This window comes from Mytilus trossulus, chromosome 2 (assembly GCF_036588685.1).
Source record: "Mytilus trossulus isolate FHL-02 chromosome 2, PNRI_Mtr1.1.1.hap1, whole genome shotgun sequence".
In the NCBI taxonomy this organism is placed as follows: domain Eukaryota; kingdom Metazoa; phylum Mollusca; class Bivalvia; order Mytilida; family Mytilidae; genus Mytilus; species Mytilus trossulus.
Window position 1 is genome coordinate 94,026,723 of NC_086374.1, and position 25,918 is coordinate 94,052,640.

At 32.4% G+C, this 25,918-nt stretch overlaps 1 protein-coding gene across 1 annotated transcript in view; it reads right to left on the bottom strand.

Annotated features, from left to right (window-relative positions):
* Positions 1-407: 407 nt before the first annotated feature.
* The window catches only part of LOC134706105 (uncharacterized), a 32,694-nt gene continuing 7,183 nt past the window's right edge, over positions 408-25,918 (bottom strand). The window contains exons 5-14 of the mRNA XM_063564814.1: positions 24,407-24,612; positions 21,134-21,277; positions 19,791-20,082; positions 17,536-17,744; positions 15,504-15,647; positions 13,384-13,851; positions 11,458-11,592; positions 10,350-10,494; positions 1,992-6,854; positions 408-433 (exon numbers count right to left, since the gene is read on the bottom strand). Coding sequence (XP_063420884.1) covers positions 408-433; positions 1,992-6,854; positions 10,350-10,494; positions 11,458-11,592; positions 13,384-13,851; positions 15,504-15,647; positions 17,536-17,744; positions 19,791-20,082; positions 21,134-21,277; positions 24,407-24,612 — 6,632 coding nt within the window. The remainder of the gene's footprint in view (positions 434-1,991; positions 6,855-10,349; positions 10,495-11,457; positions 11,593-13,383; positions 13,852-15,503; positions 15,648-17,535; positions 17,745-19,790; positions 20,083-21,133; positions 21,278-24,406; positions 24,613-25,918) is intronic.

Sequence of the window (25,918 nt, forward strand, 5' to 3'; positions counted from 1 at the left end):
ATATCATTGGTAAAATTTAGTGTTTATAATTTAATTTGATTTAAGTCGAAACATGTATGTGTTCCCTATTCCTTAGGGTTGATTGAGTATATATCAAACCCTTGTTCTTCTATTACCCGGGAATAAAACTCTTGTGCGTTTGTTTGGCGGTGCAGGCTGTACATTTTATAAATTCACAGTCACATCAAGTTAGATTTTGATTAAACTCCGATTTTTTATTTTATGAATAACAGTATATCAAGATTCATTGAACTCTTTTTCACTCTGGTCTTACTTGCAAATATGTAAACAGTAAAATACAATACAAAATTTTTTATTTTTTTATTTTAGCCTTTACATTTTCTCTTATTAATAACAGTTAAAATATAAGGCTGATTACTTCGAGTCCAAATATTTTTCATCTCCGTTTATCCAACAGCATTATGTTTGTTAACTGTAAAATAAAGAAAAGGTATTAATAAGTATGTCAAATGAACAAATGGTCTAAACAAAATCTTATTGCTTTATATAGATAATATAACAGGGTCAATCATTATATCTGCATTTAAATATGATTAAGTATCAAATTTTATCTATGTTCATGTATTTACTCCTACATTTCCAGATTTGTTTCAAGATAAAATTGAGAAAGGAAATGAGGAATGTGTCAAAGCGACAACAATCAGACAATAGCCGAAGGTCACAAATGGGTCTTCAATGCAGCGAGAAATTCCCGCACCCGGAGCAGTCCTTCAGCTAGACCCATAAAAATATGTATACTAGTTAAGTGATAATGGAAGTCATCCTAAACTCCGAATTATACACAAGAAACTAAAGTTAAAAATCATACAAGACTTACAAAGGCCAGATGCTCATGACTTGGGACAGGCGTTACAATTGCGGCGTGGTTACACATGTTTATGAGATCTCAACCCTCCCCCTTATATCTCTAACCAATGTAGAAAATGAAACGCATAACAATGGATGGATGAATATACCGATATTTAAAGTAAAGCGGGGGTATACTAGTACACGCTGCTCAAACAAATATGCGTGTCATCCTTTTGTTACCATGATCCGATTGGATATACAGTGTTCTATTACTCGTTCCATGATTTGATAGAAATAGCTATTGTGATCCGTCCAATGGTTTGGGTAAGGATAAAGCAAATTACCCATTTCATGATTTGATTGGCTAGTTTAAGCTGTTGTTTCTTCTTCATTAGACAAGAAAGTGAAGAACACTTAATAAAACAGGAAGAAAACCAGTTCTTTATAAAACATATTGTTTTCTACGCCTTATATTTGAAAGAAACAAAACAGAAACCATTCAGGACAATCAGATGCCAGTGTATTATCGTATTTGATATTTCCATATAAATATTTGATAAGTTTTCTTCAAATAAACAAAGGACAAAAGAACGAAAAAAGAATATGAGAATATGAGCCGTCTGAATGTGTCTTGGGCTGCAAAATAATTGTAAATTGATTTCTCCAACGAAAGACGGAAAAGGGTATTTTATTTATTGGAACTTGAGGTTTGTACATGATTTTAATACTACTCTTACCTATGGAATATGAATGCTGATCATTATATATAAAAACTTATTTGAATAGGTAACTCATTAAACTGTTTGAAAATTAATAAAGAATTTTGCAGTGAAAAGTTAATTTCTCATTTATATGGACCGTCAAATGCTATAATCAAATTTATAGTTTACAGATTTCCTGTAAGGCAGTTTAATTGTGTACAACAATGAACATTTTCCTGATGTCATTTGGCTTTCGACTTATGGATTTGATTACCTTTATGCATTTTACGCCTTTCATTAACTCTTTGTTTAGCCTAATCCAATTATTTTGGTTTTACCATTTAAGAATTTCCCAAATTTCCCAATTATTGGGAAATCAGTATTGTGAAGTGTAAAGACATCTAATACTTGTGGTAATTTATTTCAATCATCGTTTTTGCAATTAATGTTGATCAATTTTTAACTAACTGAAAAACTTACCACAAGAAAATTTACACTTGTTTCCATAATAGAAATCAGTACATTGTATCCATGTTATTAACTGCTTGCAATTCTGTGGGTCTCTACTATCATACAAAGATTTGACGGTATGATTTATATGTTGTGTTGTTGTTTTTGTAGTCGAACTTGGTGTTGACATGAATATTAAAGGTTTTGTCGTTGACGAGATTGTTGAAGGTTTTGTTGTTGACGAGATTGTTGAAGGTTTTGTCGTTTGCATAGATGTTAAAGGTTTTGTTGTTGAAGTTAATTTTTGTTTGGATTTTGAAATGGTAAATTTCGTCAGGTTTGGCTTTTTTGATGTCGAGAAATTTGACATTGCCTTCGAAAATGTTGCAGTTAGTGACTGAAAGATTATTTTAGATTTTGCCATTGTACTACTTCCTGTTGGAAGAGAGAGTTTTCCAGGACTTATTGGATGTACCGTAGTGCTATTTTGATTTCTACACGAATAAAAGCAATGTTTTGCAACTATTGACATACTGCAAGAGAACATTTTCAATGATCGTTTACAATCAAGTGGGTCCAAATTGTTGTATATTGAAGCAACTCCAGTTGGAAGAATGACGTTGGTAACGTGTTTAGTTGTCGGCAGTTGCTTGGAAGCTGGGGTTGTTATTTTACTAGTTTGTGTCGATGTTTGAAGGATGCTAACCGAAGGTTGGGGCATGCTATGTGAAATGGTATGTGATATGGGCAAATTAGTTGGTAAAACAGACGAACCAAAAGCTTTTTTTGTTTGTAACGTTTGCACAGATGGTAGTGTAGGAGTTACTGATTGTAAAGCAGAGGACATGGCATTAGAATACATTACGGGGATATTATAACACGTCATTGACACAAATGCAGATGATAAGGGTGAATAACCATGTGATAAAGAAATATCAGATGCGGAAATCAGGTCACTGGAATGCTCTCCAGAAGAAACAATGATACTAGAACTCATAGAGAAAAGGGGAATATTACTTGAATCGGAAATTGTAAGAGATAATTCAGAGGACAGAGGGACAAAGGTGAGCGACATCTGCTTACTGTTTAATGACATAGAAGTACTAAGGAATGGCATTGCTGTTGCTTGGTATCCTATAAACGATACAGAAGTTTCATATGAAGATGAAACATCACCAAAGGAGGTTAGTGGTACGCTTGATTGTACCGATTGCATACTAGACCAAAAGGGTGATGTAGATATCTCAGAAGATACAAGTAAACTTGATGGTAGTTGTGTACTGGAATCTATAGATGAAACAGAATCAATTAAAGATGGAACAGATGTCGACAAAGATGTTGTCAAAGACTTACTGGATGCTAACGCATGTACATTTAACGAAATCATTACACTGTTAGCGGAGGTACTCATAGACGCACTGTAAGATCCTACAGGTGTGTTCATCGAAAGCATAGCAACTGATTGATATGCACTTGATGATATTATAGACATTGTTCGTGGACCATTGGAAGACAATAAAGATGCAGTTGGGATACTTGATGATAAAGATGCAGTTGGGATACTTGATGACAAAGATGCAGTTGGGATACTTGATGATAAAGATGCAGTTGGGATACTTGATGATAAAGATGCAGTTGGGATACTCGATGATAAAGATACAGTATTTATAATTGAGGTTGATAGTGACTTAACGGAGTTTTTAATTGAGGTTGTATATGACATGCTGGGACTAATACTGAACTGTGTAGATAATTTGCTAGGATTGATATTTAAGAATGCAGAGGATATCAAAGGACTTTGACTTGATTGTGCAAAGGATATAATTGGACTAGTACTTAACGGTGTCGATATACCTCTTGATTTTAAACTTAAAGATGCTGATGCCATCCCGGAATTTATATTTAAGAGTGAGGATGACATACTAGGATTAAGACTTGAAGGTATAAATATTCTACCTTGATTAAGTGTTGAGGATGCAGCAGTCATACTTTGAATAATACTAGAGGGAGCAGATGTCATACTTGGATTTATATTTGAGATTGCTGATGACATGATAAGATTTGAAGATGAAGATACCATATCAGTATTCAGACTAGATGGTACTGATAGCATGATAGGGTGAACACTTGAGATCGCAGATGACAACGCATGATTTGGACTTGAAAATAGAACTGACGAGTCAGAAATTTGACTTGAAAGTCCTGGTGGTGCACTAGGATTTAGGCTTGCGAAGATTGACGATTTAGTTGGAATCTGAAATATGGATGAGTCTTGATTTAAGCTTGAGGGTACACTGGTCAAACCTTGATTTTGACTCAAAGTCACTTGAATTTTGTTGGTATTTAGACTTGAGAGTATAGATGTCATGCCAGGATTCAAGACTGATAAGGATTGAAAAGAACTTAAATGGCCAAGCGATGACTGATATCCTGAATGAAAAATTGACGATTGTAATAATGGGACAGTAGATAATAGCCGTACTGAACTCAAAGGTGGTGAGCTTTGCACAATTGATGGTGTAAGCTGTGATAGGGAAACAGAAGCAGTTATAGAAGGAGAACTTACAGAACTCTGAAGAAAGGAGTTTGTGACAAACTGACTTCTCAGTATATTGGAACTTTGAACTGGCAGTAAAGAATTTATTGCAGATACAACACTTGTATACTGACCAGAGCTTGCATACGTAGATATTGCTGGATTTCCTTTTCCTTGCAAACTTGAGCTTCCAATTGTGTTACTAGATGTTATCCCTACAGAAGAAAATGAACTCACAAAGTTACCAGAACCTTTGCTGACAGATGATGTAAATAGGCCTGTTACACCTGATGATAAGCTAGTGACACTAGATGCCTGCATTGATAATGTTAAGTTTGTGACACTAGATGCCTGCATTGATGGTGTTAAGCTATGAACACTAGATGCCTGCATTGGTGATGTTAAACTAGTGACACTAGATGCCTGCATTGATGATGTTAAGCTAGTGACACTAGATGCCTGCACTGGTGATGTTAAGCTATTGACACGAGATGCCTGCATTGATGATGTTAAGCTAGTGACCCTAGATGCCTGCATTGGTGATGTTAAGCTAGTGACACTAGATGCATGCATTGATGATGTTAATATACTTTGGGGCAAACTTGAATATGAACCAGTTTTGAAAGCACTTTGATACATGACAGATGATGGAACGCCACTCGATGGCAGGCTACTAATTAGAGTTGTTTTAATAATCGAGGAAGGTGGATTACTATTTAAAGAATTCAAATAATGTTGATGAAAGACTGAAGACGGATAGACTACCGTGCTTGATGGTTTGTCACTACTTTGAACATTTTGAAGAACTGCAGACAATGGTAAACTAGATAAACTTGTAGAATACTGAGTAATAGAGGAACCTTTGGGCATGGATGCGGTCATCATTGCTGATGTAACCGATGAATCTTTCAAAGCGCTCTGTAGTATTGTTGTTTGAATACCAGTTAAACCAGTTACGGACAATGGCTTTGACTGAATCGAGCTCTGAACCATTGATTTGGTCACACTTCCTGATGCCTGTGAATACCTAGACATTTGAGCCATATTTGAGTTAGAGCTCTGGGCAGTGCTAGTATGTGGTGTTGTTGATCTAAAGATAATTGAAGACGGATTACTGTTAATAGAAGATGATATTATAGCCGAATTCGAATGTACTCTGGAACTTGGATTTACCATGCTAGTGACACTGAACATAGCAGAAGTAAGGCTAGAAGGATGTAGTTGATTTGAATTTTGATTCATAGTTGTAAATAGATTTGTGATTGGTTTTGATGGGTTAATTTGGGTTTTGCTTAGCTGGGTTGATTGAATTCCATTCAAAAAAGAAGTTTGAGATATAATTGACGTTTTGTCACTATTTTGGCTATGAGCAACAACAGAAACTGAACTGTGAAACATACTGGAACTTAATAATTTAGAAGAAGGATTTGAACAGGAATAATGACAGTGTTTTGCAATTATCGGCATCGAGCAGGAGAACATCAACAATGATCGTTTACAATCTATAGGGTCAAGTGAGTTATAAATAGATGCTTGACCAGTTGGTAAGACATTATGGGTTGCAGAAAGGGAAACTGCATTTGTTGGAGTTACTGACATTGATGCAATTGCAGTTGGTATTGGTGAAATTGAGGATGATTTAATTGTATTCTGTGTCGTCATCGAAGTTTGTAGAATGTTTGAATGTGTCAAAGATGTTACACCCATTGAAATAGAAGAGGGTAACATTGAAGTTGGTGTACTTTGAATTGTTGAGAGGGAATTATACATTGTATTTGAGTGTAATGAACGCATATTGCTTTGACTCGGTGAAACATTGATATGAGCTGCTGACATATGCGTGGAAACAGAGGATGTATGAGATGTTTGTACATTGCTTACTGCAACTGGTGTTATTGTAGTTTGTTTACTTGTTATAGTAGTTGTTTGTCTGAATGGAATTGTATTGGTGGAAGATAACACATTATTTCCTTGTTTTGGATTGCAGGAATAAAAACAGTGCTTTTTTACTATAGGGTTAGTGCATGGATCGACAAGTAAAGCTCGTTTACAATCTAATGGATCCCTAGTATTATAATTTGATGCTTGTCCCGTCGGAAATATTTTATGTGTTACAGGTAGTAATGTGGTTGGTTTTGTGGTAGTTGACTGTGTAGATTTAGGGTTAGGTGTTGTTGATGGAGAAGTAGTTGTTGTTTTTATTGTTGTTTTTGTTGAAGTTAACGTTGTACCGGCTGTGGTAATATTTGGACGTTTTGATGTTGAAGTAGCAGTTAGTGTACTTCTGCTTGATGTTGACATAGATGCACTTGAACCTGGGGTCGTTTTTTGTAAAGTTACATTTGGATGCGGACCATCTGAAATTATAGAAATGATAGATAAGTATGCAATAATACAGGTCAGTGTAAATAAAACTGAATGAAGTCATTTAATATATGATTTCACAAGGATTGATATTCGAACGAAAGATTCATTCATTCCATATCTTTGAACCACATATACTCTAAAACGGTCCTTATACTACTCCCTGTTTGGGTAGAATTCATGTTGCTCAGTCGTTTAAATTAGTTTTTTATGCTGTGCTTTGTATAATGTATTTGTGTTGTTTCTTTTTTGTCCGTTTACATTTTTTGGCACAATAGTATGTTGTATATCCACTAGCACAAACCTTTTTATGGGTTGTTGTTATTTTATCATTGATATAAACTGTTTTACAATGTTACTTTCAACTTTTTCTAAAACTCATAAGCTTTATTTTGAATTCGTCGAAATAGTAGCGTCTTGCTTTGTGCTAAATCACAGATAAGTTGTAAATATAAAATTTTAATCCTGGTATCTATGATGAGTTTAATTGTTTCATAGTGAGTGTAAGATAAATAACTGGCAACATTATTTGTTGTGATTCATGCCTTCAAATCGATTAAAGTTATTAGTAACTACTTTTGTATACTGTCAAATTATAAAAGACACGTCAGCAAAATATCTTTGCGATAATATAAATTTTTACATATGGCAGGTAGGGCTTTTTTGTGATTTGTATGGCTGAGTTGATATCTCATTGACATCTTCTCTGTATATCTTTCATTCAAATTGCATATTTAGTAAGACTATAAAAGTTATGAGGAAGAAAGACAAACTTTAAAACGACTCTGCATAAGTTTTCCAGTAATCATCACAATGTGTTGACCAAATTGATTCGTCTGCGTCTCAACTCACTAGCAACATGATTTTACAATCTTAGATTTTAAAATAACCAAATAGTCGTCACTATATAATTTGCAGAGTGTATCTTATTATTGATTGTGATATTTGACTGAGTGTGAATCTGGATTGCGGGTGATGCATTCGTATCATAAGACGATTACACACCCGCTCTCGCCCCCATTTTTAGAGTTCATAAGATTCCTTCGGGTTTTGCTTGTTATCATGATTTTTGATTTTAATCGATTACGGAAATTTAACATCGTTTAAGTAATGTTGCCTGAATTCTATCAAACACCAAAACTCAAATCGGTGTATTCATTTAGATTTTTTAATTATAATTTCTAATTTTGAATATCAATGTCAAAAGCCGATTATACATTTATTAACATTATGTGAATAAAAATCCTTTCCATCAAATTACTATTAACTTATGCAGCATGAGGTGACTTCCATGTTAATAATACATAAAATCTTTATATATGTTGTTTGATACATTTGAAAATTACTATTATAAATTTGTATTACATCTCTGATACTTCAAAATAAGTTTGACCAATGCAACTGTCATGCACAGGTACTTATCCTGAAACCAATAGAAATGATTACAAATAAAGGATTTCATAACTTCTTATTTCTACTGCTTGAAACCAAATTGAAGACAGTTAAACTGTGTTTGATTTGTGGTTGTTTTTTAACGTCCAGGATTTTTATTTTAATCCGGCTGAGTAAAAACCAGTTAATCAGTATGAAAGTCTTGTCTAAAGTGGTTCTTATGAATTTGGTGCAATAATACTGGTACCTTTGTTGTTGTTATTTTAAAAAAAGGTATAGCATTAATTTATCGATTATGGAACGTTCTCAATTATATTTCTATATTCGGAATATAATTCCGGTCAGAACCTTTTTTCATCTGTTAGCTTTGTCACATTGTCATACATGTGTATGTTGTTGGAGACATCGGAAAGGACATAATCATGATACTACTAATTAGTTTTACTATTACAGTAATATTCTTCTATGATACTTCAATATTGCATTTATTTATATCATGTACAATCTATTAAGCATTTATAATACGAATCTGTTAGCGATTTCATGTTTGAAATAGCAAGTGTAAATTATCTGAACTGTCATTCACAAATAATTATTTTACACTAATACAAATGATTATTAATAATGAGAGTCATAACCAGTAATAATTAGGTGCTGATAGACTAATGGACATAACATATCATGGTAAACGTTTAATTTACATTGTTGATGACATTGTTAGCTATTCACAACGTGTTGATGTACTTTATATTTCAATAGATATAACTTAAAATGTTTCGTTTATTTTATATATGTTGTTACTTGTTTTTGCTTTTTATGAAATTTACACATAGCAAAAACAAATTATAACATATATTCGATACAATGTATAAAAGATGGTAAAAGATGCTAGGAATATAAGTGCATACGAATAAAAACATAAAATTATTAGCAATTTCACCTTTTTTTTGTTTACTTAATGCTCTAAATTATCGACATCATATTCACAAACTCAATGGCTACAGCATTCCAGAAATTGTAAAAAAATTAATTAATTACCTATTATCTTGTTATAAACCCACCATTTTTTTCTTAAAGTGTCCTGTTCCAAGTCAGGAAAATGACCATTGTTATATTAAAGTTTGTTTCTCTGTGTGTTACATCTTTACGTTGTGTTTCTATTGTGTCGTAGTTTCCTCTTACATTTGATGCGTTTCCCTCAGTTTAAGTTTGTAACCCGGTTTTGGTTTTTTTCTTAATCGATTTAAGAATTTCGAACAGCGGTATACTACTGTTGCCTTTATTTATAATTGTTTTCCAGTTTGTCTTAACCTGCTCTTGTGTGGTTATATTGAATCGAAAACAATTTGAGCCTGATATCTTTGATGAGTTTACATCTACAGTTGGATTTAAGAAGTTTGTGCTGTTTGGTTTATATTAATAATATTCCATTGGTTTCCGCACCAGTTAGTTTAGTTTAAACATATGTATTTATAGTGGATTGGGAAACAAGTTTTGCAACTTATATTAATCCCTTTCCACTTTGCGGGTGCGAGTTCTGCCTTGTAGCGGCATTAGCCTACTCTTTTTCGAAATCTACAAGGGTGTCTTTAACGTGCAAGAGATATGGCTCTCTCTTACACGGGTCAACCATTTATCGTCCCCTTCCGACGGACTATCATCGTTTCCTCAAGACCATACTCGCAAATGGTGTCGAGGGAGAGTCGAAAATTGTGTTCCTGAAATTTTCATCTAAAACAGTAAGAGGTCACTGATGTGTCCTCAGACAAATTTGAAAACTCATTAATTATTAGACACTGGTTATTTCAATCTGAGATCTAGCATACATGATTGATGGTTTACCTAAGCATAATAAGTACACTGGGAAGGTATGAATAAAAAAGTGTTTTGTCGTTTTTCAAGTTGACTGTAGACCATTTCAAACAATTATGTGTTTGATCCCTACATACCAAGAGTAAGATAAGGTTAATAAATAAACTCATCATAGATACCAGGAATAAATTTAGTATATACGCCAGACGCGCGTTTCGTCTGCTAAGGACTCATCAGTGACGCTCGAATCCAAAAAAGTTTAAAATGTTAATAAATGATCATACCTATGATTTCACATCCTATCAGGTCAAATCGGAGGCCGGAATGGTTGTGCCAATCTGATGGGTAAACTCTCACACATTTGGCAAACACTGGACAACCAAACTTATTGGTAACTTTTGTTTTGTCATCTGTATTAGCAATAAATTCCTATAAAAAAAAGAATAGATATATAAATTTTGAATATGTTGTTGGAATTTCAAACAAACAACATAGAAGGCAAAAACTGAAATAAGAAAAAAAAATTAAAAAAAATAACAAAATAGAATAAAATTGATGTCCTTTTATACAGATTACTATAATTTAAAGCAATTTCCTCGACTAATGTATCTTGATTGCCTCCCGTCGTTACTTATTCCTATTTTTAATCACCATGTCAAGAGCCTACTATTGGTAGTAGAAAATAAATCCGACTAATAATTAGTTTTAGGTCGTATAAATGACACTCTGTTTCATGAAGATATCCTATATTTAACGAATGTCGTTTTCAATATAACTTCACATATATGAACAAAAGAAAATAATGAAGGCGTCAATAATACTGTCATTCTACAATTCAAAAGCATGACCTCACACCTTTGACAATCTGTCTTTAGCAAGAATTCACTGCCTTACCCATATGCACTAAATCTTATCTGTATGATGAGTTTATTAGGTTAATTACTAATTTTAGCTACGAACAATCACCTCATAAGTCATTAGATGCCATATTGGGAATTGTTATTTTATAACAACCTGTGAAATACCATTGTAAAGTGATTGCGACTTTTAATTATATGACTTGATGTTCTGAAATTGGATTCTAAGAAAATTTTATACATTTATTACAGACACTGCTTAAACAGAGAGAAAGAAAAAATATCTTCAAATCAAACATACGTATTACAGATCATGCATGTTATTCTATTTCAACATCGACTTACTCGAGTCACAGTTACTCAAGTATAGATACTGTTAAGCATAATAGTTATGCACGCTGTAAAATATAGTTTCGAATATTCGAATATAGATTTTCAAACTTTATTTCCTGAAATCATCTTAAATAATATCTCGTTTTAGTATTTTACATGCTATTTCTATATTAATGTGTTGTTTCTCAATATACATTTTTACCTTAGGATTCTGAAGTTGTTGCCAGTTTACACAATCCTGACTATACTGTATTGAAAATTTGGTAACCCATTGTTGCATGTTGTCTACTCCTTGAGTTACTATTTTGTCTATCATTTGTGGTTTGGAAAATGTAGCCTGGAAACAGTAAGTAAAGGTTGATATTAATTTATAATAATTTAATTGTGGATGTATTGCGTATTCTGATTGGCTGACGTTATTTTATTATCAGCCCATAGACATAATTTAGTCATGTGACCGTGACGTCGTCAACGTTTTTTTTTTATGGTTTTCTACGGTTTAAAATGAAATTTAGAATTAAATTATAAGAAATGACTGTAATATTTTTTCTGTCTATTCGAGATAACATAAAAATGTGATATATGAACAAAGTTCTATTAAAAGAGTTATACAACAATAAAAGTATTTGATGGAATCAAATGCTTACAGGCCATCCAAAATTACATCTGGTTCATCTTTTTTTACATGGATTGTTTTAGTTTTAATGCATGTATCTTCACTTTTAACAATTCTATGATATATATTCTCCTTACTATAGACCACAGCTGTATGGTTTTTTAAAGTATATATACTTATATTTTTGTATGTCTTAAATTCAGCATAAGAATGTAAGCATTTTTATTGGAAACGGATCTTGTTCAGCAGAATTCGAACTCAAGCTAATGAGACGTCAACTGAAACGCCACCTGCGCGGCGTCTAACAGTCTTGACCATTTGGTCAGTGTGACTGTAAAATATGTCTTATTATAATTCTATATAAAGCTAACCATGTGACATAATGCTTAGAAGGATAGAATTCAGTTTATATATTTACAACACATCGTAAAGGATGGGATGACAATGACACTTGTATATATATTAGTATCATCGTCATATTTTGTGACTTTGATATTATTTTGTTTATATATGTACACACTATTGTTTCCATCCGTTTTCGTGAATGGGTCATCTAAGCAGTTTAAATTCGAGTTGAAGTAGGCGAAAACATATATGTTTTATCATTTCACTACCTCCTTTTTCTATTTAGTAACTGCATTATTTAGTTTAAGAATTCGATTTCTGGTTTTTAGCATATGAATGCAGTACGTATATGAAACAATACCATCTGTGCAAGTTTCTTTGCTAGCCAGTATGGCTACAACATGTGTCGACTTCTGACAGGAATCATGTACAGAAAGGAGGAAATAATAAGATAATTTGTAGCCATCGGACGCTTTTTGAAAAAATCATTAGAAAAACAGATTTAATTGAATCTAGTGGAATATGATATCTCAGCTTTGCAAGTCTCGGGATCTAAATTTGAAAATTTTAAATTTAACTGTCTCGAGTGGTTAATGTCCGTGCCAGAATCTATATGCCAACTTATTTATGGCTCTTATCAATTAAAAAGGCATTTTCACAGTAGTTGGCGTTATACGATCAGACACAAGACATCATATAAATGTAGATATAAATGCATTTACTGATGTTAAATATTTTTCAAGTTGTCATTCAAAATCTAAAACAAATTACTTGGAATATAATTCAATCAGGGTAACCAACAGATATATATTTTTTTTTATAAAATGCAGAAAAAGATATGCTTATCAAAATGGTAACATGTGTAACACATATTCTTGGCCCCATTGTTTGTAAACAATTCCAGCTGTGTGAATCAAACTTTAAGTTCCGCAACTTTTAATTAAAAATAAATTCCTTTGTAAAGTAAAAATCCCCCGATTGCACTTTATTCAGTAAATTTATAATACAACTGAAAAGTTGTTTCTTACTTAAAAAAACAGTATGCTTTTCTGAAGATAGTGTTATAAATGACCAATCAACACTTTATCACTTTACCTAATTAAGTTTATAAGTAATAATCTGCAAGTTTTCTCACCTAAAATATATCAATTCAGACATTCATTTTACCTGTATATATTGTTTACCATCATGAGCCGGTGTCCAGCCTCCAAGCATTGTGCCATATTGCTGTAAATTTTCCGTTTTCGTGTCCAGTACAGCCCTTGAAGGAGTTGTTCCAGTAGTTGGATTATGAAATGTACTAGACGCTGTCAAATTAACATGACTACCGAGAGTTGCGTTGTTAATCAACGAATTGTGACATAGTTGACCTTGTGTTGGTTTTACTAGTGGCATTGTTGTTTTAATCGGTGTAGTTGTCGGCGTCTGTGTTGAAGTAAGTTGCAATTTTGGTATTGTTGGTGCTGTCGAAGCAGACGATTGTTGCATAGAAACTCTATAACAACCAATCAAATCCATTCTCATTGAAATTCTATTGTGACTAGCTATTGGATTTATTTGTACACACAGTGCTTCAACTGGACGACTGAACATATTCGTAACCTCGGTATTTTCATCTGTATTTCCAACAAAATTCTGGAAAAGAATCACAAGACATTTTAATACTGTTTAAAAACCAATGCATTTGAATGTAACGGTTTACTATATAAGTAACGCAATTCAGATGTTAAAACAAAGGTGGGAGATACCAGAGGAAGAAACAAAACTTATAAGTCGAAGTGAGCCGACAAAAGGATAGCAAAATCAAAAATGAAAACCGTCGAAAAGATAAACAAGATATACAAAACGCCACATAAAAAAAAAAAAATTGAGCAACACCAACCCCACCAATAACCGGGAGTCATTGATAAACGTTTTTAACACACAAGCCAATTCTAATCTAAGAAGATTTTGGTTTGTTAGATTTTGATAATCCTAAAATTCTTTTACATATTATGCTCTTACAATATACTAGATTATGGAGTGTGTGTCCGAGCGAGAACTGCTCTAGTTCATTACTTTAGGAATATTTATCAAAAAGTAGTATTTCAATATTCTGCCCAATTCTACTATTTAGTCAGCCATCAGTCCTACCCTGATATACACTATCTTTTTCGGGAAATTAATACTGAAAGCGTTTGACATTTTCAGCCGAACAAATTTATCAATTTTACATAACTTAAATTATTGTATGCTGGTTCATATTCTGGACGCCTATCTTTGCTCCTTTATTATGTACTAAATTTTATCATCGGTATCATTCGTAAATATAGCTCAACATGCAGACTTCTTATACGTTCAGGTATTTCACATTCAATTTTTTATGGAAATATTCTTTATAAAGCACAAAGTTGTCAGTCTTACAAAACCTTTGAATAGACTTATTAAGAAGGGATATAATTACGATACTGTTGTCAAGCATTTAAAGATTGCATATGTTGGCGTTAATATTGAGTCACTGATAAGGTCTTTGCGTCGGAACTAAACACATTTATTCTAAAAACAGTTGTTGGCATGACACGGGTTATGTTCTTCTCATATATGTAATGATGGTATGATACTAAACCCCTAACGGGAAGGATTGTGCCTGATGTTCATATGATGAAATCATAATCTTTCAGTCAGTTTAATTGAAGTCTGGAGCTGACATGTCAGTTAACTGCTAGTAGTCTGTTGTTATTTATGTATTATTGTCATTTTGTTTATTTTCTTTGGTTACATCTTCTGACATCAGACTCGGACTTCTCTTGAACTGAATTTTAATGTGCGTATTGTTATGCGTTTACTTTTCTACATTGGTTAGAGGTATAGGGGAGGGTTGAGATCTCACAAACACGTTTAACCCCACCGCATTTTTGCGCCTGTCCCAAGTCAGGAGCCTCTGGCCTTTGTTAGTCTTGTATTATTTTAATTTTAGTTTCTTGTGTAAAATTAGGAAATTAGTATGGCGTTCATTATCACTGAACTAGTATATATTTGTTTAGGGGCCAGCTGAAAGACACCTCCGGGTGCGGGAATTTCTTGCTACATTGAAGACCTGTTGGTGACCTACTGCTGTTGTTTTTTTTATTTGGTCGGGTTGTTGTTTCTTTGACACATTCTCCATTTCCGTTCTCAATTTTATTGACATAAGAGTTATTTAAAACACATTGGGCTTCATAAATAATGCCGATCTACTAATGTAATTGTTTTATGTTTTCTTAAGAGAAAAAATAAAATATAAACAAAGTACATCACAAAATAATTACCCCTCCTCCTACAGGATGAATGACGTTATAACGTTTGCAATCAGCGCTATATAATACTCTGTATTTTGTTGTCCATTCTTTACCTGGTCCGTCTTTTCCTTGAGTTACAACACCAGTGATTGTTGAAAGGCTGGGTAATTGTACCTAAAGATGTAAGTTCATTCATATTAAGGTTTTATTCATAAAAATAACGTTATAACACCATAAAATAAACAAAAACATTGGGTAAACATAAAACTACCTTTTTCCGTAATTGGTTCAATTCTAATAATCACATAGAACATTTTTTATGCGTTACGAAATTTCGATTGGCAACGGTATAATTATATTTTCCTTTTAAAATTCAACATCAATGACTACACATTCTCTCCGTGACAACGTTAATAGATGCACAGAAAAACGAATTAAACTCTTACATTTATGGGGATCGTATACAAATGTAATTCAATATTGAAATACATCTTTTTTCGTAGTTTTTGAGTTGCGTCGAACGTGCGCAAATGTTTAAGATGCTTCCGCGCTAAATACAAATTTTACTACAGAAAACGTTTTTACAAACCACTAAACTAAAAGGAGAAAAATTTATTTGTTTTTTTATAAAAACAAATTCAATTTCTAAGACTGCACGTGATTTCCGTGACAACGTTAAATCTGTATTAGTGCGATAGAAAAACAAATGAATAGTTTGATTAAACTCGTATTTCACTCGTATTTCGTGGTTGTAGCATACAAATATATAAATGTATTTATAAAAATTGTATCATTATCACTGAATTTTTTAGGGGCCAGCTGAAGGGCGCTTCCCGATGCGGGATTTTTTCCGCTGTATTGAAGACCTATTGGTGACCTTCTGCTATCGTCTGTTCTATGGTTGGGTTGTACTCTTTTTGACACATTCCCTATTTCCATTCTCAATTTTAAATTTTTATGTTTCTTTTTGTTATTTTATTGGATTGTTAACATTTTCAGCACACGTGTTTCGGTCAACACTTTTGAATCGCAATAAAATTACGAAAAGGAGTACTTAGTATTTTATTCTTATACGAAATGCATAAATTTCGATTGGCAACGGTATAATTATATTTTCCTTTTAAAATTCAACATCAACGACTACACATGCTCTCCGTGACAACGTTAATAGATGCACAGAAAAACGAATTAAACTCTTACATTTATGGGGATCGTATACAAATGTAATTCAATATTGAAATACATCTTTTTTCGTAGTTTTTGAGTTGCGTCGAACGTGCGCAAATGTTTAAGATGCTTCCGCGCTAAATACAAATTTTACTACAGAAAACGTTTTTACAAACCACTAAACTAAAAGGAGAAAAATTGATTTGTTTTTTTATAAAAACAAATTCAATATCTTAGACTGCACGTGATTTCCGTGACAACGTTAAAACTGTATCAGTGCAATAGAAAAACAAATGAATAGTTTGATTAAACTCGTATTTCACTCGTATTTCGTGGTTGTAGCATACAAATATATAAATGTATTTATAAAAATTGTATCATTATCACTGATTTTTTTAGGGGCCAGCTGAAGGACGCTTCCGGATGCGGGATTTTTTCCGCTGTATTGAAGACCTATTGGTGACCTTCTGCTATTGTCTGTTCTATGGTTGGGTTGTATTCTTTTTGACACATTCCCTATTTCCATTCTCAATTTTAAATTTTTATGTTTCCTTTTGTAATTTTATTGGATTGTTAACATTTTCAGCACACGTGTTTCGGTCAACACTTTTGAATCGCAATAAAATTACGAAAAGGAGTACTTAGTATTTTATTCTTATACGAAATGCATAAATCAATAGGTTCAATGTAATATAAAACACAAAAATAATGTTTTTGTGGTAGTATCATCTGTGTGTCAAGACAAATTATAGACTTCGTACAAAATAGCAGGTGGCTTAACATTATTACGAATGGAATTATCTTTAATTTATTTATTCAGCAACAATCCAGAGGAAATATCTTCTTCCTAATTGGATAAATATAAATTGTCCTTGATCATTTATTCAAACCTTACTTTGATAAACTGATTTGTGTCTTGGACTGCTGCAGACCAACCGCCATGTAGTGTAACGCCAATTGTCATAGTTTCTTTAGCATGCAAACGTCCTCTATCTGCACTAAAATCGTTAGTTTTATCGGCCTTCATCAATTCACTACTAGATGTCATGGTTATGTTCCCTCTGTAGGGCATATTTGAAAATAAGGATGAATTGCAGTGCTGTCCTGTAAGAAAAGATTAATGGCTACAGCTAATCTATATGAATGTGTAAAACTTATAATTATGTTAATTGTATTTGCACGTGTGTTAGGTGAACAATGAAATCAGTATTCATTAAGGTACTCGGTCTATGGTGGACTACGTGTGGATCAATCTTTTGATTTTTGTGGTTCGTGTTGTTTGTGTTTTCGTCTTTTTTTCGTCTAGTTTTTGCCATAAAAAGCTTTTGCTCATTGTGGAAGGCCGTACGGTGACCTATAGTTGTTAATGTTTGTGTCATTTTAGTCTTTTGTGGATAGTTGTCTCATTGGCATTCATACCACATCTTCTTTTTTATATTGTCATTTTATTTTTCGACTTATGAATTTGAATGTACCTTTTGGTATATCTCCTTTACTTCTTTTGAAAGTACAAAAATGTTATCATTAGCCTGTAGAGCTTGAATAACCGATATGTTTCTATATTCAGAATATCTTTAGAATAATTTTTGGTTCGTCTATCAATTAAGCAAATTTTAACCCGAAGACTAATTACACATTAATATAAGCTTACAATATCATTCAGAAAACTACATTGATTGAATGTTGGTAGCTTTATGTGGAATAGCACAAAAATGCTATATCGCGACGAGTAATAAACTAGATGATCTCTAATGTGTTATCGTTATTTTGATCCGCTCAATTTTCATCTTAATAAGCAATGTTTGAAATTTGATGCGAATTTATACAACTGAAAAGTTTAGCTAGCAATACACCCAGGTTCAATCCACCATTTTCAGAAGAAAATGCTTGTACCAAATCATGATCTATTCGTTTGATGTATTTTAGCTTTTGGTTTTTGCCATTTGATTGAGGACTTTCGTTTCGTATAGAATTTTCCTCGAGGTTCAGTATTTTTGTGATTTTACTTTTTGTATATATTTGTTATGGAGTTTGGATGAACTCTACATAAATATTATATGATTTGTGTCTTTCTGTCTTTTGTAAGTTAAATCTCCACGGAAAGATTGATATTTTTATATTTTCTAATGACTACTTTCATTTGATATACGTGAATTAAAGGGTTGTTAATTGGAGTATGAAAGGGAAAATCCTTTGCCAAACTTTGTGTGCGATTGTTTACAATGCGTTTCCCTCGGTCTTAGTTTGTTACCCCGATTTGTTTTTTGTCCATGGATTTATGAGTTTTGAACAGTGGTATACTACTGTTGCCTTTATTTACATCCAAAAATTGCCCTTACAAGTTTGTCAACATTTATTTTCCAACTACCTATGATCATATCATGAAACAATAAACTAAAATGCCTTTTAAAATGAACACACCATAGATAAAAGCAAAATCACCAAATCAATATTCAATAATCACAAAAAGTTTTAAAACAAATTTTTAAACTACAAATTTAGTACTTCCTACTAAGTACTAGTAAATCATAATGGGATCCTATTCTGTATAAGAATACTTTTTATATTACTATTATATGCTATTGTTTCATTATTCAGAAAAGCTAAAGAATAATTTGTGGTTCGTCAATCAATTAAGCAAACTTTAACACGAAGACTAAATACACACTAATATTAACTTACAATATCATTTAGAAAACTAAATTATCCCTAATTTGTTATCGTTATTTTGATCCGAAAAATTTTCATCTATAATGTACAATGTTTGGAATTTAATGCGACCGTCATCCTTTTTGTGGAAAATATCTGGTTGATATAGGGAATCACTGAAACATGATTGCAGCCCCCCCCCTACATTGACAGTCAGTGTTCCCCCATTATGAAAGGTTCTTGACCTGCAATCGTATAGAAAAGATTTAGGTAAAAGAAAGCAGGAAAATATACAGTATTGAGTACTGAGTGTGTGATGAGACGCTAGAAAAAATCTTTGAAAAACAGACAATTGTCTTTCACTCTGTTTTTTATATGATTATGATACAGACAGATAATGTGCCTCGCTTTGTTCTGTAGGCAAAACGTCAACAAATGATCTGTATTTTTACCACATGTTCTTATGACATTTGCAAAAGACATTTTATATGTTTTGTAAACCTGAAAGTGGTTGTTGATTCACAGATACACTATTTACTGCCAAACTAGTTGCCTGTGAAGATACAGTTGATGGACTAGTGGATTGAACTGTCACTTGATTGGCAAGCGTTGTAGCTGATGAAACATTACTGGCGGAAATGCCTCCATTTTGAATTTGACATCCAATTAGTTCAAACCTCATCCCTATAGCATTATTCCATTCTTCTGGTTGTATTCTAAGACATTTGACAGCAGTAGGACATAGTAAAATGTTAGTGACAGGTGTATCTCTGTCTGTGTTAGCTTTAAAAATCTAGTAAAACAAAGTAAATAATGCATACAAAATAAATAGATATGGGATGGCTACATGTACGTATGAGGCATAATAAGATAGTCGGAAATTCACAAATAAACATCAATCATCAAGAGAAGTATAATACCTCGCATCGTACTGAGTGGTACATATTTCGTCTTTTTCCAAGCATATTAGGTTTTATATCTCTGATTTTTTTTAAATGTTATTTAATTCTTGTTAAAGGTTATTATATCACTTTTAAGTAGAACTCATATACCAGATTTAATTTCTTAAATATTTTCATTTCAGTTTTATATACTATAACTGCATGTAAATTCAATAACTCCAGATGTTTTGCATCTTTATCATGTTAATTCTAATGAAAATATATCTAAAAACTATGTATGTCCATATAGTGTTTCTATTACTAATAACAAATAGGAATTTCCAGACGGCCTGGCCTTGGTCGAGGTTATTACTACAAAATTCCTACATTTATATTAAGTCGTTAAATATAATTGCCTTCCTGTGACACACACGGATAAATTCAATCATATGCAATTCTGCAACATTTATTATCACTATGAGAATTAAATGACGGAATTTCCGTTACGACATTTTTGTCAGTTGCTATTCATGGCTTCTGGTAGGAAATAAATTGCATATTTACATTTTGACTGCATTTTTCAGTTTATTAATAAATACATGTAAATAAACTCATCAAAGATACCAGTGTAATTTAGAGAGACATAATTTCAAATCTCCTGAGATAAATTAATGTAAGTCTGGTTTGGATGCTCATCTGTTGAGCCTCAATTTTGTATGACCGCGATAAAGCCGTTTTTTCTGATGCTGTGTAAAGCAATCACCTATCAATCAATGAAGTAATTTCATACTTTTAACATGTTACAAATAGTAGTGTTTTACACTTTTAAATCGTTTTGTAGATGTAGCTGACAAGATTTAATGAAACATGTGTCTTGTGCACATGAAAAAGGTGGGTTTTTTTTGTTTTTTTTGGGGGGAAATGTTATAAGTTTTTGTTGTTGTGTTTTTTTCAAGTACAAACCTGGCCAGAGTTTCCACCAGAAACATTCCACGTTTTACAGTCTGTACTGTAGGATATTTTGTACTTTGTTACCCATTTATTGCAGCAACCATTTTTTCCTTGAGTAACTAATCCTCTAATAATGGTCGGATCGGAAAATTCTACCTACAAAATATTGCCTTTTTGTTTACTAGGATGACCTTAAGAAAGTTATTTATTATCTGGCAGTCATGTTGTCAGTCCTATTCTTTTCAATAACTTAATAAAAAATTATATGTATATATATATATCTTTATTCTCAATAAACCATATACATAGGTATAGAGAAGAGAAGACAACTATGTACAATATTTACAACAAGACAGAACAAACAAAATAGTTGCTAAGACAATATATGAAGTCCATTTTAGCCAGGAGCACATACACCTGTGTTAATAATCTTTATGAATTTACATAGTTAAATCAATTATGATTTGTTTGTTGAAGACATAATCTGATTGTATTTGACAATATTTGCATTTTTTAAATAATAATGTGACAGACATTTGTTTCCTGTTTTCTTCAAAGTATTTACATTCTAATATATAATGCAATTCATCACCAATATCATTTTTATTACATAGAAGACAAATGCTATTGTTTCTAACTATAATGTTCCATCTACCCTGTTCAATAGGGAGCCTGTGATTTGTGGTCCGAAATCTACACAAATCAATAGATAGTTTGTTCCAAAGAATTTCAAAATAACCATCTTTTCCAAAAAAATCTTTAAAACGTTTGTAACTTAGTGCTTTCTGCGAGTTTTCAAGTAAAGAATGCCAGACTTGTTTAGTCTTAGATGCATAATTTTTTTATTAGTTGTAAGGGCTTTGAACTAGCTGTCAGATAACTGTGAGTACTCTCAGATCTGTTCATTGTGTCTTTAATGTGTCGGGATGTATAAGTACCCGGCCACGTCCACTTGTATTTTTGTCCATCTGATGAGTTAAGCCTTTTTGGGATTCCGCTAACATGTCTAACCCCGCCACATTATTGATGTATGTGCCTGTACCAAGTCAGGAGCCTGTAATTCAGTGATTGTCGTTTGTTGATGTGTTACATATTTGTTTTTCGTTATTTTTTTTACATAAATAAGGCCGTCAGTTCTCTCGTTTGAATTGTTTTAAATTGTCTTATCGAGGCCTTGTGTGGCTGACTATGCGGTACGGACTTTGCTCATTGTTGAAGGCCTTACGGTGACCTTTAGTTGTTACTGTCTGTGTCATTTTGGTCTTTTGTGGATAGTTGTCTCATTGGCATTCATACCACATCTTCTTTTTATATATTGTACATACTGATCTTTAAGTCTTAGTTTGAGAATGAAACTAACCACTTGCAATACATTTGGGATACCACATTCGTTCAGAATAGTCTTTATTCTGTGTAACCATGAAAAATTCTTAGACATGTGATAACACAATTTATATAAAACATATGATAGTTTTGTCTCTTTGCCAGAGTTTGATTTCCCCCAAAATGAAATCAATCTACTTTTTATGTCCAAGTCTATTGGATATCTCCCAAGCTCCCCATAAATCATATAAAAGTTGTAGATGTTTTCAGACTTAATAACTATTTGCAAAATGTTAGATGTACCCTTTCAATCATGTCGTTATTGCCAAGGTATAGGTGCAAGAAGACGACCGTCCGCTTAGAAGTTAGCAAATTAACTTAATTATTTTTTTTTAATTTCATTACTTTTACAACTGAAATCTTCATATAGTTTATATTACAGCTAATTTCCTAATGCATGTAGAACAAAACTTTGGTTAGCTTGCTTGCTTTGTTTGTATATTGTACAATCATTAGAATAACACCCATTTAAATTCAAATATGATAAAAACGGGTAAAACTATGCCTTTATAAATTGTTTAAAGATGTCAATCTTATTTACAAAGCTAGAATAAACAGTTATGCAAACAGAGCAAGTAAGCCAACCAAAGTTTTGTTCTACATGCATTAGGAAATCAGCTGTAACTAATGAAATATTTAAATTGATATGGAACTAATCAAATCTCTTTTTAATATTTCTTATGTTATTAACATATATTCATTCAACACATATTATTTTGATAAAAAGTAATAAAACGTTTTAATTTTCTATATTTCTTTAAAATTCATAATAATATTACCCCTTAAATCTTCTATTTTTCCTTATGAGAAAGTGTTAAAATGTTGCATTTCTATAAAGTTCATTAATTATTTTTAATAGTTAAATACTTATAAAAACACCTATTGTTATTATATAAACAACTATTGAAATATTTTTGTTGGCATTCAAGGAATAGGAACCATATAAAATGTTGGCATTCGAGGAACCATTGCCAATACCCCATACTTCACTATTCCTAAGTAGTTAAATTCATCAACAATATCCAGTTTTTTGCCATTAAATAAATATTGAAAATTACATGATGGTCGTCTCCGTGAAAAAAAAACCACGACTTTTGTTTTATCAACATTAACTTTAAGCTTCCATACATCTGTGTAATCTTGGAAACAATCTAAAAGTTTTTGGAGTTTAGTTTCTGATTTGGCAATCAAAACAGTATCATCAGTGTACAAAATGATAAAAAGTTTTTAAAAAATGTAAGTTTTTCCTCACGCTCTCTTGACACTGATTTTAGGCCCACATCTCCCATTTCACACAACATGCGAGATTTTATTAGATTTGATGTAAAACTTATGTAATATTTCCAACACAGCATGCAAGATTTGATGTTTGCCTATGTAAAACTTATTCAATAGATGTGTGTCTAAATTTTTACTTGATCTTTATCAATTCACATTTGATATCTATCTACCTAATCTAACAACCATGTGCTCTACCAAATACTTCTTTTATTTTCACAGAAAATGCAGAAATACGAAATAGTGTGAAAATGTTATAATTCATAGGACATTGATGTTCTTGGAACGCGTTTTTTATACATACATTTTTCGATTCGCTATCTTGAATTGCTCTGCAGAAGTCAATACATTTAAAAAAAAAATCATTATCCCTTTGGTGTGGGTTTTTTAGTCTCTTACTTAATCACTGTAAGATTGCACAGAATGATGCTCTTTATAAAAATTTACAATTAGTTTATTTGATACTTTTTCAGTCTTTGGGCTATGGTGAAAATAACATAAGAATATTTTTTAAGGACGACAATACGTATTTCAATATACTTAAATGTTTATAACAATGTACATGATGTATGTAATTCTGTAATAAAGCAGAATAAATTATAAAAACACCCGCTAAATTCTTACCTGAATATATTGCTTAGTGTCTGATATCGCTGGACTCCATCCTCCCATATATCTTATAGTTGTTTTATTTGTTTCTTCCTGCGAGTTGAGAATTGCCCTGTCTGGCTGATAACTGACCAGAACACTGCCTTTGTCTTTTATACTGGACGAAGTGACCGTTGTGGTCAAATTGCTTTTAGTTGTCATTAAATTTGTGCTGCATGCACCTGTAATTGCATCACTAGTTTAATACATATACTATTGTTTCAAAAAAATTGGCTCCATCAGCAGTTATTGCGATCAGCCACGAGACAAAATCATGGATTAAGTCTCTTGTCTAAGCGGGTAAGCGTAGGAATATCTTTTAACAATATTTTGTATGCAAAAAAACAATTCTGGATACTATCTTTTCGATATATAGGCTTGCAAATTTACATTACTGCATATAAATTTGTTGACGTTATCGTTGATCGCTATGTCACACTTTGAAATAAAAGTCGACAAAAAAGGTTTTTTTTTTCTAAAAAATATAGTAATTTGAGATAAAATTAAATTATAATAAACAAATGACTAAAAAATAGTTCACCAATGCCCTATTTTGTGATGTCTATATTTGGAAGTTTATAGGTTCAATATAATACTTCTATGCTACAACCAAATAAAGGTAGTTGATATTGAAACAGTCTGTTAGATATATCACGGACAATTTTCCAGTCTGGTTAGAAATTCAACGCATTGTGGTACATGTATCGCTTTAGAGATGTTTTTCGTTAAGAGAAAGGCAAGAAATTATGACATACAAAATTCACTTTTCAAACAACAAGAAGCATTCTTTAATACAAACAGTAGATCTAGGACATATAGCAGCCAGGGAAAGTTGTTTTCGCTTTGCGCTTTACTCAAATACCTCAGAAAACAAACAAATTTTAAAGAGATGGATAAAGAGGGAGGCTAAGCAACCTTGTCATTGGAATGAAGAAGCTAGAAAACATTCAGTTAAGTCACGTGTTTACCAGATTAAATTGAGAAAGGAAATGGGGAAAGTGTCAAAAGCGACAACAACCCGACCATAGAGCAGGAAGGCCACCAATGGGTCTTCAATGTAGCGAGAATTCGCACACCCGTAGGTGTCCTTTACTGCTACAAACGTAACTATGGGAACTAAAAGCACAGAATATTTTTCGTAATAGTCTGATTAGAAATTCGAAGAATTGTGGTATATGCATCGCTTAGTATTTCATTTTGTTAAGAGAAGAGGAAGAAATTATGAAATACGAAACCCAGTGGTTTGACAAGAATTAATACCTCAGAAAACAAACAAAGTTTAAAAGAGACCATAGACAACCTTGTCATTGTAATGAAGAGGCTAGTCACGTTTTAACCAGTTGCACATTATTGCTACAAACACTCTTCTACAGATATTACTGATTGACAAGAACCGTTTACTTTTTTTCATTTCTAAAAACACGCAACGCTGTTGAGCTTATTCCAAAAATAAGAGAAAAAAATCCTTTCAATAATGTTACAGTTATG